At 47.2% G+C, this 12097-nt stretch overlaps 5 protein-coding genes across 5 annotated transcripts; 4 read left to right on the top strand and 1 right to left on the bottom strand. All coding sequences in view use genetic code 12, as the record gives it.

The window, feature by feature from the left end:
* Nucleotides 1–266: 266 nt before the first annotated feature.
* POB3 (FACT complex subunit) lies at nucleotides 267–1886 on the bottom strand (the record flags this gene model as incomplete). Its single annotated transcript, XM_025487312.1, has 1 exon — nucleotides 267–1886. One exon carries the CDS (start codon nucleotides 1884–1886, stop codon nucleotides 267–269), a length of 1620 nt encoding a protein of 539 aa, XP_025340760.1.
* Nucleotides 1887–3109: 1223 nt separating this feature from the next.
* Nucleotides 3110–4201, top strand: HOM2 (aspartate-semialdehyde dehydrogenase; the record flags this gene model as incomplete). The annotated part of the gene is made up of 1 exon (XM_025487313.1): nucleotides 3110–4201. One exon carries the CDS (start codon nucleotides 3110–3112, stop codon nucleotides 4199–4201), a length of 1092 nt encoding a protein of 363 aa, XP_025340761.1.
* Nucleotides 4202–4472: 271 nt separating this feature from the next.
* Nucleotides 4473–5300, top strand: CXQ85_003680 (S-adenosylmethionine-dependent methyltransferase; the record flags this gene model as incomplete). The annotated part of the gene is made up of 1 exon (XM_025487314.1): nucleotides 4473–5300. The coding sequence occupies one exon, from the start codon at nucleotides 4473–4475 to the stop codon at nucleotides 5298–5300; it is 828 nt and encodes a 275-aa protein (XP_025340762.1).
* Nucleotides 5301–5402: 102 nt separating this feature from the next.
* Nucleotides 5403–11175, top strand: SAC3 (Sac3p; the record flags this gene model as incomplete). The annotated part of the gene is made up of 5 exons (XM_025487315.1): nucleotides 5403–8724; nucleotides 8772–9074; nucleotides 9104–9524; nucleotides 9791–9885; nucleotides 9938–11175. The coding sequence occupies 5 exons, from the start codon at nucleotides 5403–5405 to the stop codon at nucleotides 11173–11175; spliced, it is 5379 nt and encodes a 1792-aa protein (XP_025340763.1).
* A 278-nt stretch (nucleotides 11176–11453) lies between these two features.
* CPR3 (peptidylprolyl isomerase) lies at nucleotides 11454–11996 on the top strand (the record flags this gene model as incomplete). Its single annotated transcript, XM_025487316.1, has 1 exon — nucleotides 11454–11996. The coding sequence occupies one exon, from the start codon at nucleotides 11454–11456 to the stop codon at nucleotides 11994–11996; it is 543 nt and encodes a 180-aa protein (XP_025340764.1).
* Nucleotides 11997–12097: the final 101 nt, after the last annotated feature.

The raw sequence follows: 12097 nt of genomic DNA on the forward strand, positions 1-12097 counted from the left end.
TGAGGTTGCTCATCATGGTAATAAGGGGTACTATACTTGGGGCTTAGGAGCAAATGTAGTGGCTGGGGTTCATACTCCGCTCGCTCGTTGGTATTAGTACTGGGGACGGCCGTGCTTTGTTGGGAAAGGGGAATTCCATTAGGGGAACGCGTCGCGCTGGTGAAGAATGCTCTTCATGAGACCCTACTACATGCGGCGGCGGCGACGGCAGTACCGGTACCGGCGGCTAGAGTATCTGGAATTTTCATTGGTTCTATATTACATTATTAGTTCTTGGTCTTCTTTTTGGGTGGTCTGTCGTCCTGCTGTCCGTCCATCGCTTCGTCCTCTGATTCGGATGCAGAGGCGTTGGAATCGAATTCTTCGGCCACATCGGAATCCGATCCGGATCCAAAGTCCCCGTCCTCGTCACTCTCATCGTCTCCAGCACTGCCCATATCGACATCAGCATCATCGTCGTCGTCGTCTTCCTCGTTCATAGCCTTGGCCAACATAGCCTTGGCCATCTTCTCTTCGTTCTTGATTCTCAATCCCTTCTCCAGGCAGAATCTTTCCACAGCCTCTTGCTCCTCCTTGTCAATGTTGGCAAACACATGCGAAGGACCAGACCCTCTCAAGTTCACCTCCAAGTCAAACGTACGTGAAGCAGAAACTCCGCCTCCGGTACGAGACATCGTGACGTTGCTCACCTCAGAGTATGGAATGTAGACTGTAGGCTTCGTAACGAACAAGAAACATCTGTCCAATGGGTACAAGTAACCTTCGGATGCCTTCAAAGAACAGGCCACACCGGCTTGCATGAAACGAGATTGGAACGAGCCTGGCACAATCAAACGACGCTCCATCAAGCCCTTCAAACAGTGAGCCATAACCAAATGAGTCTGTGTGTCGTACTTCTTCTTCAATCTCTCCTTGTACTTGGATTCGTATACCTCATCAGACAAGTTCAACTCGAGCTCGGTCTCTTCTTCTCTGGAGAACTGCAACACCAAGAATGGGTACTTTGTCTGTCCCTGTCTCAAAGGAGGGTCAATTTGCAAAACAATCAAATGGTGAACATCATCTGGCTTTGGCAAAGAAAAGATTCTTTCAATCTGCTTATATTGAATCTTGTAGTCGTAGGTTTTACCACGCAATCTCAAAGATGTGGCGTACATGTCGATATCGTAACGACCTCTTGGAGTCAAGAACAACACATCGCTGAAAGAAACGATAGCCTCACCGGCAACCTGGCCGATGTCTGCCTTGTCCTTGAGCTGGTCATAGAATACAGAGGCAGCGCTGACCTCTTCGGTCTCTTCCTCCTGTTTCTTTTCGCCGTTCTCACCCTCCACAGTCTTTGTAGTTTCGTTCTCCACAACACCAGGAATGTAGAATCTCATCTCGACCAACTCGTCACCGGCTTTACTATCGTTGCCCAAGTTGAACTCCACTGCAACCTCATTCTTACCAGTCAAGTTCGAGTTGGAAATCTCCGAGTATGGAAGCTCAAAAGATGGCTTGTTGTTCACATTGAACACCAACTCGTTTCTGGCCAAGTCGGTTTGCCCCCAGTTCCATCCTCTCAACGAATGTTCCTTATGCTCCAACGCAATCTGGAAGTTTCTTTGTAGTTCCTGCTTCATCTTAGAAAAATCTTCCTGGTCAAAACCATCAAGCAGCACCACACCTTGGTTTCTCGTCTGAACTCTTAATTCATACCCACGAGAGCCACGAGACCAGTGGGCATTAAGAATCTCTTCTGAAGGTAAAAGAAATGGAGCGTTAGCAGCTCCATCGCCAGAACTCTGGGCCGCTTTCCAGCCGAGACCCGAGTCGGCCACACGCATACGCCCAGTCAACCTTGATTGGTTGAGGTAGATTTTTTCGAAATCTGTGTTGGCCATGGTTGAAAGAAGCTGTTGCGTTGGAAGAGACTGGTAGATTTGCCATGAGGTTAAAACGCGTTGTAGTTGTGTGTAGGACTGTTTGGCTGGGCCACTGGGGGAGGCAGAAGAGGCAGTGAAAAATGGGCCATACTGGGAGGGAAATATACTGAAAAGCGGTTTTTAAGTTTTCTTAGAGGAAAAAGTATCTATTATAAATTTATATTTTATTTTTGGAGTGGTTGGTGGGAGATTGGACTGGTGATGTGTGGTGGAAAATGGGTGCAAATTGGTGAGATGCGGGACGACGAGAGATGGTGAATATACTATGGAATGGGAACGGGAGGGGCTTTTATATAAATGGTTTTAGTGTTCTGAATTGGATCCTATCAATGCAATTCAATGAATTTTCAGACCATTTTATGGGTCTTCTCAGTTCTTCAAGTGGCCACCACAGAGGTAATAAGCTTTTGAGTACCAGGTATCAACAGAACCAAACAAGAAAATTCTTCTTCATTATTGATTTCATTTATCCAATTTTAAACATTCCTTTGGCGTTTACACTTTAAGGTTTTCGTTTCCGTCATTTACTGGGAATACAATCGATCTACCTTTTGGTATTTATGGCTTATCTTAGGCAATACCATTCCCATACATATCACTACATAATCCGATTCTCAAATGACCCAACTAATAGATTTAAATAATACCAATACAAATGGAATATCTATAGTTCCTTAGTAAGATAATTGTTTTCCATATGAATAGTCTACCCCATTGCTACCACCTGATGTCGTCTTACCATCTACCATTTCCTTCGCCATATCTCCCAAAAACAAAAAAACGAAAAACCTGAAAAGCATAAAATCTCCCTAAGAAATTAAAGCAACCTTGAACATTTCCACCCATTATATCACTGCCTTTCCTTGTCTACCCACCACCTCTTCGTCCATGACATCATGGTGGTTTCCTGCATTGGCTGCAAAGACAGAGTCACGAAAGCACCACTTAACCAACCCACCAGCACCATAAAAAAACGTAAAAACCAGTCAAATCTGGTTCTGACAACTTCACAAACACCCCCTTACAATTACAACCTTTTACCCAACCTCCCCTCCCCATTACCTGTCCACCCCGGTACCGGCCATGAGTCAGTGCTCGTTGACTACATACTAAACAAGGCCGCGGAAATTTTCAGCCGGTCCATACTACTATAGTCTTCTTACACATACATATATCATAACATGGTTAAAGCAGGTGTTTTAGGTGCCACTGGCTCTGTGGGCCAGCGTTTCATCTTGTTGTTGGCTGAGCATCCTGAGTTCGAGATCCACGCTTTGGGTGCTTCTTCTCGTTCGGCTGGTAAGGCTTACAAGGACGCTGTTACTTGGAAGCAGACTGCTCTTTTGCCAGAAGTCGCCAGAGGCATCAAGGTTGAAGAGTGTAAGCCTGAAGGAAAGTTCGCTGAGTGTGATGTTGTGTTTTCTGGTTTGGATTCCGACTATGCTGGCGAGATCGAGAAGGCTTTTGTCAACGCTGGCAAGGCTGTCATCTCCAACGCTAAGAACTACAGAAGAGAGCCTGAGGTTCCTTTGGTGGTGCCAATCGTCAACCCAGAGCACTTGTCTGTGGTTGAGAAGAAGGTCGCTGACGCTGAAAAGGCTGGCCAGCAGAAACCTGGTTTCCTTGTGTGTATCTCCAACTGCTCTACTGCTGGTTTGGTGGCTCCATTGAAGCCTTTGGTGGAGAAGTACGGTCCAATTGATGCCTTGACCACCACTACTTTGCAGGCTATTTCTGGTGCTGGTTTCTCTCCTGGTGTTTCTGGCATTGACGTCTTGGACAACATTGTGCCATACATTGGTGGTGAAGAAGAGAAGATGGAGTGGGAAACCAGAAAGATCTTGGGCCACCCTAACTCTGACAACACTGCCTTTGAGCTTTTGGATCACGACAAGATGAAGGTCAGTGCTCAGTGTAACAGAGTTGCTGTCAGCGATGGCCACACTGAATGTATCTCTTTCAGATTCGCCAACAGACCAGCTCCATCTGTTGAGGACATCAAGAAGACCATGAAGGAGTACGTCTGTGACGCCTCCAAGTTGGGCTGTCCATCTGCTCCAAAACAGACTATTCACGTTTTGGAGGAACAGGACAGACCTCAGCCTAGATTGGACAGGGACAGAGACGCTGGTTACGGTGTTTCCGTCGGCAGAGTCAGAGAAGACCCAGTCTTGGACTTCAAGATGGTTGTCTTGTCCCACAACACTGTCATTGGCGCTGCTGGCGCCGGTATCTTGATCGCCGAGATCTTGAAGGCCAAGAACGTCATCTAGTGGTTACGAAACGCTAGATGGTTGATGTAAATATACCCAGACAATTCGAAATTATGAAAATGAGTGTAGACAAGACGAAGCTTCAGTAGGTACTCTAGGATCCACAGGGCAAATAAGTACCACTTGAAAAGCCAATGATATAAATTACCAAGAAACCTTTGAAGTGTAATAACGACCATTTAAAAACTTTTCATCCTTTTTAGTATATGCTCTTCTTTTGGTGACATCTTCCTCTCCAAGTACCATCACCTTCCTATCTGCAATCCACTACATGGACATCTCCAACTCGCTCATCAAAGTCAACCTAGACGACATCGACGACCATGTGTACGATATCCACATAACCCACCGGCCTCCAGATGCCCAGAACCTCGGCTATGTCGACAAATCAACAGATACGCTCCATCTATCTCTTCCTACCAGTGGAGATGAGCTCACCATCACCCAATCACGATCTTCCCTTTCAGGTCAGGAATCGCTGAGCACAGGCTTTGTATGCTGGCAACTGGTGAAGTACTTGGCAGACTGGATCTTGGGCGACCCGAAATGCCCGTTTTATAGCTACTTCAAGGGAGACCCTCAGCTAGCAGTACTAGAGCTAGGAGCTGGCGTAGGTGCTGTATTGGCATCACTACTTGGACCCAGAAGCCGAGTTTACGTTGCTACCGACCAGAAACACATACTAAAACTTATGAAACAAAACTTCCTTCAAAACGTGCTGTCTTCGAGATGGAGTAGCAAGACGTTGGAATGGCTGCAAACGGCTGCGAAAGCCCAGATAGAGGTGGTAGAGTATGACTGGGAGAACCATGGAGACGTCGAAAAAGTGCTTGAATTGATGAACTCCACCCCCGACCTTATCATTGCCACAGACACAATTTACAACGAGTACCTTGTTCCGTATTTTGTTGGAGCTTTGGCTGCTCTGATGGGTACTACTACTGGCGCACTAGTAACAGTCCAGTTGAGGGACGAGTCTATCACAGCCAGGTTCGTGGAGGAGCTCGCTGCACAAAAATTACAGCTTTATACGATCAAAGAGGAGCTCCTTTCGCCAGAACTAATATCTGGATTTGCTGTTTACTATATAACTAAATAGATATTGGTCTAAACGGTATGTGGTCACGTGCAGCCATTGCAAACTACTACACTAACCGCAGAACCAGCTTCTTACTTCTCCAACGGCTACTCCACTACTCATATGTCCGCACCGCAAGGCGGCATCCAGACAGCCAGAGCTCCAGGAGCTCAGAACCAGGCAGGCCACGATCCAAAACGTGGCAGAAAGAAACCTCCCAGCAATGGCCAGCAGCCGAGGCGTACAGGTAAACCACCTTCAAGCAACCCCAATGTGTATACTAGAGCCAAAGGTACCAATCCTAGAAGTGATACGAATAGAACAACGTATAGGAGGCCTCGGGACGGGCAGAAACCACAATCTAGCCAGTCGAACCAACGAAATGTATCTAATCAGTCTAATCAGTCGAGCCAGTCAGGTCAGTCAAATCAATACCAGTACCATAATCCCAACTCGAACCAGCTACTGCGGCGCCAACGCCCAAATCAGAAGTTCAATCTGGATATGTATTCTAATGGCACCGCTCCTGGTGTTTCTACGGAGAATTCTGGGCTACTAGGTAGCTTGTTTGATGATCCAGCTAGTTATGGGTTCCTGATGCAGCCCAGGTCACAGCCCAAAAGACCAACTCCTAGGTTCATGCTTTCACAACCAAGAATGCTCGTTACGCCTGAATTCAATCCTAACGAATGGGATAGGCAGAATCAAGAGAAGATGTTGCAGATGGAACAGGCTAACGGTGGTAGAGACTACCAGGGCATCTACGAGGACTTCCAGAAAATGAGAGACGTGGAAAGAAAGAAGATGGAGGAATTGGGACTCGTCGATGCCGAAAATACCACCAAGGACTTGAACGAAGCAATTGCATTCCAGGGCACTTGTTTAGATATGTGTCCTACGTTCGAAAGAGTCCGCAGAGCTCTTGAAAATAACGTTAAAAATCTAGAAAAGGATCCCTCAACTAATAAGATCTCCAGAGAAAGAGCCATCAAAGCATTTTCACGTCCAGCAGCCGGCCAGCCGCCGCTGATGCCTTCTGACGTGAGACCTCCGCATGTGTTGCAACAGACACTCGACTACATTGTTGATAATATCATAGAGCAGCTTCCTGAAGCACATTCATTCATTTGGGACAGAACAAGATCTATCCGTCAAGACTTCATTTATCAGAACTTCTACGGTCCTCAGGCCATAGATTGTAACGAGAGAATCGTCCGCATTCATTTACTTTCCCTCCATATCATGGCCGGTAGTGATGTTGAGTACTCCCAGCAGCAAGAGCTTGAACAGCTCAATAAGGCTCTACAGACACTTACAGAAATCTACCAGGATGTCAGGAACCATGGCGGATCCTGTCCCAACGAGGCCGAATTCAGAGCATATAACCTTATCAGTCATTTTAGAGATCCCGAGTTAGAAAGAGAGATTCAGACACTTCCAGATGAAATTCTTCAATCCAAGCAGGTTCAGCTTGCCCTTCGCTTTAGGGCGTTGATGTCGCAGAATAATGTCATTGAAAGAGGGTATACTAATGCTGTCGGAGCCCTTAATTTCTTCGTTGAATTCTTCAGACTTGTCTACAGCCCCGAGACTCCATTTCTCCTCGCATGCTTGTTGGAGACACACTTCAATGAGTACCGTTTCTATGCGCTCAAGTCTATGACCCGTGCTTACCACACCAAGGGCCGTGCCTTCTTGGCTACTTCTTTACAGGATATGCTTGGTTTTGATTCCATAGACAAGTTGGTTGCATTTGTACAATATTATGAGGTCGATACGCTTCATGAGGATGGTGTGCTACTTATCGATTTGTTCAACAAGGAAAAGTTGGAAACCAAGTATAAGCTCAACTGTTATACGGACAAACCAAAGTTGTCCCAGGCTTTCTCCATACAGCTTGACCAAAAGTCTAAAGGCTTGAGATTACGAAGTTATGTCAATTCTGGACTCTCAAACGCTGATTTGCATCTACAGAGACAGTCCCAGCCAATCATCACCCTGGTTACGAAGAAACCTATAAAGGCAAGTCAAGCATCCCACGCTGCTGATTCTATGGCGTCAAATTTTGGGACTTTTGGGTCAGATACGTCCAAGGCTACAACGCTGCAAACAGCGACTGGTTTTGGTCAAAATACCGTCGCTCCTCCTCTGTCAGGATTTGGTCTGACACCTTCTTCAACGTTCCAGTTTGGCCAACCTCCCGTGCAACCATCAGCAGGTTTTGGTGGTTTTGGACTGAGCGCCACTGGTAACCAAAATGTGGGCTCCTTGAACTTAGAAGACTTTTTGAAATCGCAGAACGGTACTGCTAAACAGCCTCAGCAGACGGAAGCAAAGCCAGCGTTCTCATTCGGACAACCAGCAGAGAAGGCTGTTACACCTGTTGAAGCACCTAAACCAGCAGCAGAACCAAAGTTCAATTTCACAAAGCCTGAGCCATCAACCGTTGCTGAGAAGCCTAAGGTGAGCTTTGGTGCAGCTGTTAGTATTCCATTTGATTCTACGGCACAGCCCAATAAAGACACGGGTTTACAACCTAAGGTCATTGACTTGAAGGATGAGAAACCTCCGTTGTTCAGTTCAAAGCCCGCAGCTCCAACGCTTCCCAAGCCTCCTACTCCAGCAGTATCAGAAATTCCAAAGTTCGAACCTAAACCGGTTTCCCAGCCTCTTGCGCCCCCTGTGCCAACTGCTCCATCTAAATTAGTTGACGCTGCCAAGTTCCCTGCTGCTCTCAAATCAGCATTCAATGACATTCTCGGTAGAGCTATCGATGAGGAACTTTACAAGATGCTTCCTAGAATTATCAAATACGAGAATAGGGCAACTGAAAGACAGAAGTTGATCGACGGCTTAGCTGGTGAGCTCTTCAGAGCATTTGTTGATGAGGTAACGTACGAATCTTCGTTACGTGCTATAGCCGACCAATACGAAAAGAAAATTGCTGTTAGAAGGACGTTGCAAGCCTTGCGCAACTCTTATGAAAAGAAGCGGGCCAAGAATGACCAAAGGAAGCAGAAACTCGAGGAGCTTCAATCCATTTCCTTCAAGAAACCGACACTTAAGAGAGTTGCACTGGCATCCAGTTCTGTGGATGGATCGTTCAGAAAGCGTGCCAACTATTCACCCAGAAATGAGAGTTTCAGTCGCATGAGTGAAAAGCAGCTGGCTATTGAAGACCTCTGGAAACCACTCGACCTCGTGCATTTTGTCGATAACTGTACCTCAAAGGTGAAGGTATCCTCTAACAAGATTGATCTCAAGTGCTTGATTGTTGTGGAAGATTGGGGCTTAGCATATTCGAAATGGTTGAACACAAAGTTTAAGTTGCAAGTTGCTGAAGATGGACAGTACTACAAGAATACCATCTCAAACCAGTCGCTCAAGGTCGATTTCGAGAGTTTACCAAGCGGCAATGCTCTTAAAGAAAGCTCGTTCCAGCAAAGTGCGTTTTAGTGTTTGAGTGTGGATTGGTTGACAACCGACAAGCAGAGAGTTTCGGAAGCTTGCGGGCCAAGCTCGAGCGAGATGGAAGCATTCTTCATAAAATCTTCCAGATCTGCAGTCGCTACTGTCTTTACAAAGTGCAGATTCTTTTGGTTCTTTGGGATGTACAGAATGTTGGATTGAGTCCTATGGAAGTGAAACAGATTATGCGTTTAAGCGAATTTCCCAAGGATATCGTACAAGATGTGATACTTTGTGATATGTCTTCAGGCGAAGACAGCGTTGCTGAAACGCTTAATAAAGGAATGGAGCGGATGAGTGGACGGTTCAAGGGTAAGCTCACTGCTCGTGGGCTTAAAAGAAGGCCAAGCTTGAAGCCGAGATAGAAAGAAGACGCAGACTACAAGAAGAAGAAGCTAAGAAGTCACGGACAACCGAAGAGGCAGAATTGACCCTTCGTCAAAAAGAAGCTGATGCGCTCAAGAGAGCTGAACAAAGCAGACAAGTTGGGTACCTCAACAAGCACATCAACAACTCCTACGACATGAGTAATGCCTCGTTCCGGACCGCCGCCAACACCACACGTGGCCTTAATAACACTACATTCGGAAACGGCAACCAGACCATGCTCAATTTGAACAATTCGTTTTTGAACCACGACACCAGCCAAGGTGCCAGAGACTTGTCCGTGCTCGGTTCCTTCGGCAACAACGTGAGCGTATTGGAAGAGAGCACACCGTTCGGATCGCCCAGACCAAGCATTTCTTCCCGCGGAGCGCTTCCCAAGAAAGTCAATGAGTTGCGGGAACTCACAGCATCAATTCGGGCAAAATACAAAAAACCCGCTTGAGCCCGCTTAATGTATATAAACAAATCACAAGAAGGAGTTTTAGGCACTTTTTTTTTTGCAACCATGAGCTATTTCCTGTACACAGCACCAAACCTTCCTAGGCTAGCCCTAGGCGAGGAAACCGAGTGAGAAAGTGAACAAATATCGGCTCCTGGCTATTCCGAACTACCCATCCACTTCCCACCAAACATCCCCCTTACCTCCATACATCCAGTTTAAACTGTCTTAGGAAAATGGACTACTTCAAAGACGCCGCAAAGAACTTCTCTTTGTACGACGCCAAACACTACGTCCGTAAGGCCCAGAATGGTATGTAGCAAACAGCACCACCCAAATCAGCAGAAAGCATTACTAACATTAGTCGCCATGAACCTTTCGGAAATGGAGGCCAAGGTCCGTGAGGCCACCAACAACGAGCCATGGGGAGCACTGACCACGTTGATGGCCCAGATCGCCGCAGGCACTTATAATTACAGAGAACGTGAGGAGATCCTTAGTTTCGTGTTTAGAAGGTTTACTGAAAAGGCTGCCAATGAGTGGAGGCAGATCTACAAGTCTTTGCAATTGTTGGACTACTTGATCAAGAACGGATCTGAGCGCATTGTGGACGATGTGAGGGCCAACTTGTCGTTGATCCAGATGTTGAAATCTTTCCACTACATTGACTCCAAGGGCCGTGATCAGGGTATTAATGTGAGAAACCGGTCCAAGAACCTTGTGTCTTTCTTGAATGACGATGCTTTGATCAGATCAGAGAGAAAGAAGGCCCGTGCCAACCAGAAGAAGTTTGGCGGTGTGTCGTCTGCTGCTTTTGGCGGTGCTTCTTCGATAACCACTGGTTACGGCCAGGACGATGATGACTTCACTAATAGAGTTTACGGTGATGGTGGTGTCTACGGTGCTCGTTACGACGACCCAGCCGACGAATATAGAAACGGCAGTTCTGGTAACGACAACTATGAAGAATACGATGTGGACGCCACGGCGTCCAACCCAGGCCGCTCCAAGAGCACTACAAGTTCGTCTAAGGTCAATGCTTCGTCATCCAAGAAGGCTGCTGCTCCTGAGCCAGATCTTTTGGGCGATTTGATGAACTTTGATGATGCTGCTGCCTCTTCTAGCGCTCCAGCTCCTGCTGAAGCTGCCGCCGATGATGACGATGACGATTTCGACGACTTCCAGGCCGCTCCTTCTTCAAACAACACCGGTACCGGTAGTCTTTCAAGCAACTTGGCCAACCTCTACGTTTCACAGCCCGTAGCTGCGCTGAGGCAACCTTCACAGACGTACGGTCAAACCCCAGCCTTCCAGCAACCCACATATACTCCAGCCAGCAGCAGTTCTTTCGGCGGTGCCGTGCTGACAGGCCCAGCCAAGCCATCAGCATCGAACGATGCGTTCTCGTCGCTCTTCTCTAGTGCCAAGACGAAATCCACGCATAAGCCTGCTAGCTCTGTGTCGACGCCCGCCAAAGACAGCCAACCCACGGATGACTTCTTTGGCTCGTCTTCGCAACCCGCCAGCAACGGCGGCAACAAGCCCAGCAACACCAATAACAACAACAATAACAGCGGTGAAGTGGATTTGTTGAGCTTCTAAGCTCTGCTCCCGGTAATTGTCGCAGTCCATCCAGGCAGCATCACCGGCAGCTCGTCGGTTCCCCACGAACAAACAATGTACACTGCAAAATCTAATTCTGCAAATTCCAAGGGCCACGTTGTCAATTTCACGTCCCCGACCCGTATATCTATTCCGGTTCCGTGCTAAAAATGTTACTATATTCATGTCCCACTTGTAGTACCTGTACAGACTAAGTAGGTGAGAAATTTCCAACCTCCACCTCCACCTCCACCTTCTACCTACTTCTTCACTAAAAAATGTTCAGAAACTCCATCAGATCCTTCTCCAACACCGCCAGAGCCTTCGGCAAGAAGGTCTTCATCACCCCTTCCATTGACGGTGTCAAGCAGACCCCAATCAAGTTCGAATTGTACGACGACGTTGTCCCAAAGACTGCTGAGAACTTCAGAGCCTTGTGTACTGGTGAAAAGGGTTTCGGTTACGCCGGCTCCATCTTCCACAGAGTCATTCCAAACTTCATGTTGCAAGGTGGTGACTTTGAAACCGGTAAGGGTTACGGTGGTAAGTCTATCTACGGAGCCAAGTTCCCAGATGAGAACTTCGACAAGAAGCACACCAAGCCAGGTTTGTTGTCTATGGCCAACGCTGGTCCAAACACCAACGGATCCCAGTTCTTCATCACCACTGTTCCTTGCCCATGGTTGGACGGTGCCCACGTTGTGTTCGGTGAGGTTATCGAGGGTATGGATGTGGTTAAGGCTATTGAAGCTGAAGGTTCTGGCAGTGGCCAGACTCGTTCTGCCATTGTCGTTGAGGAGTCTGGCGAGCTCGACGAGTAAGTGTATATATACGAAACTACGACTTGTTGTATCTTTCCGGGCATGCATTGTAGTACATAGATGAGATGCTGGGCCGTTTAAAGAAGACCACACGAGTATGT

The sequence above is a fragment of the Candidozyma haemuli genome (genome assembly GCF_002926055.2).
Source record: "Candidozyma haemuli strain B11899 chromosome Unknown E_2014730914, whole genome shotgun sequence".
Lineage (NCBI taxonomy): Eukaryota > Fungi > Ascomycota > Pichiomycetes > Serinales > Metschnikowiaceae > Candidozyma > Candidozyma haemuli.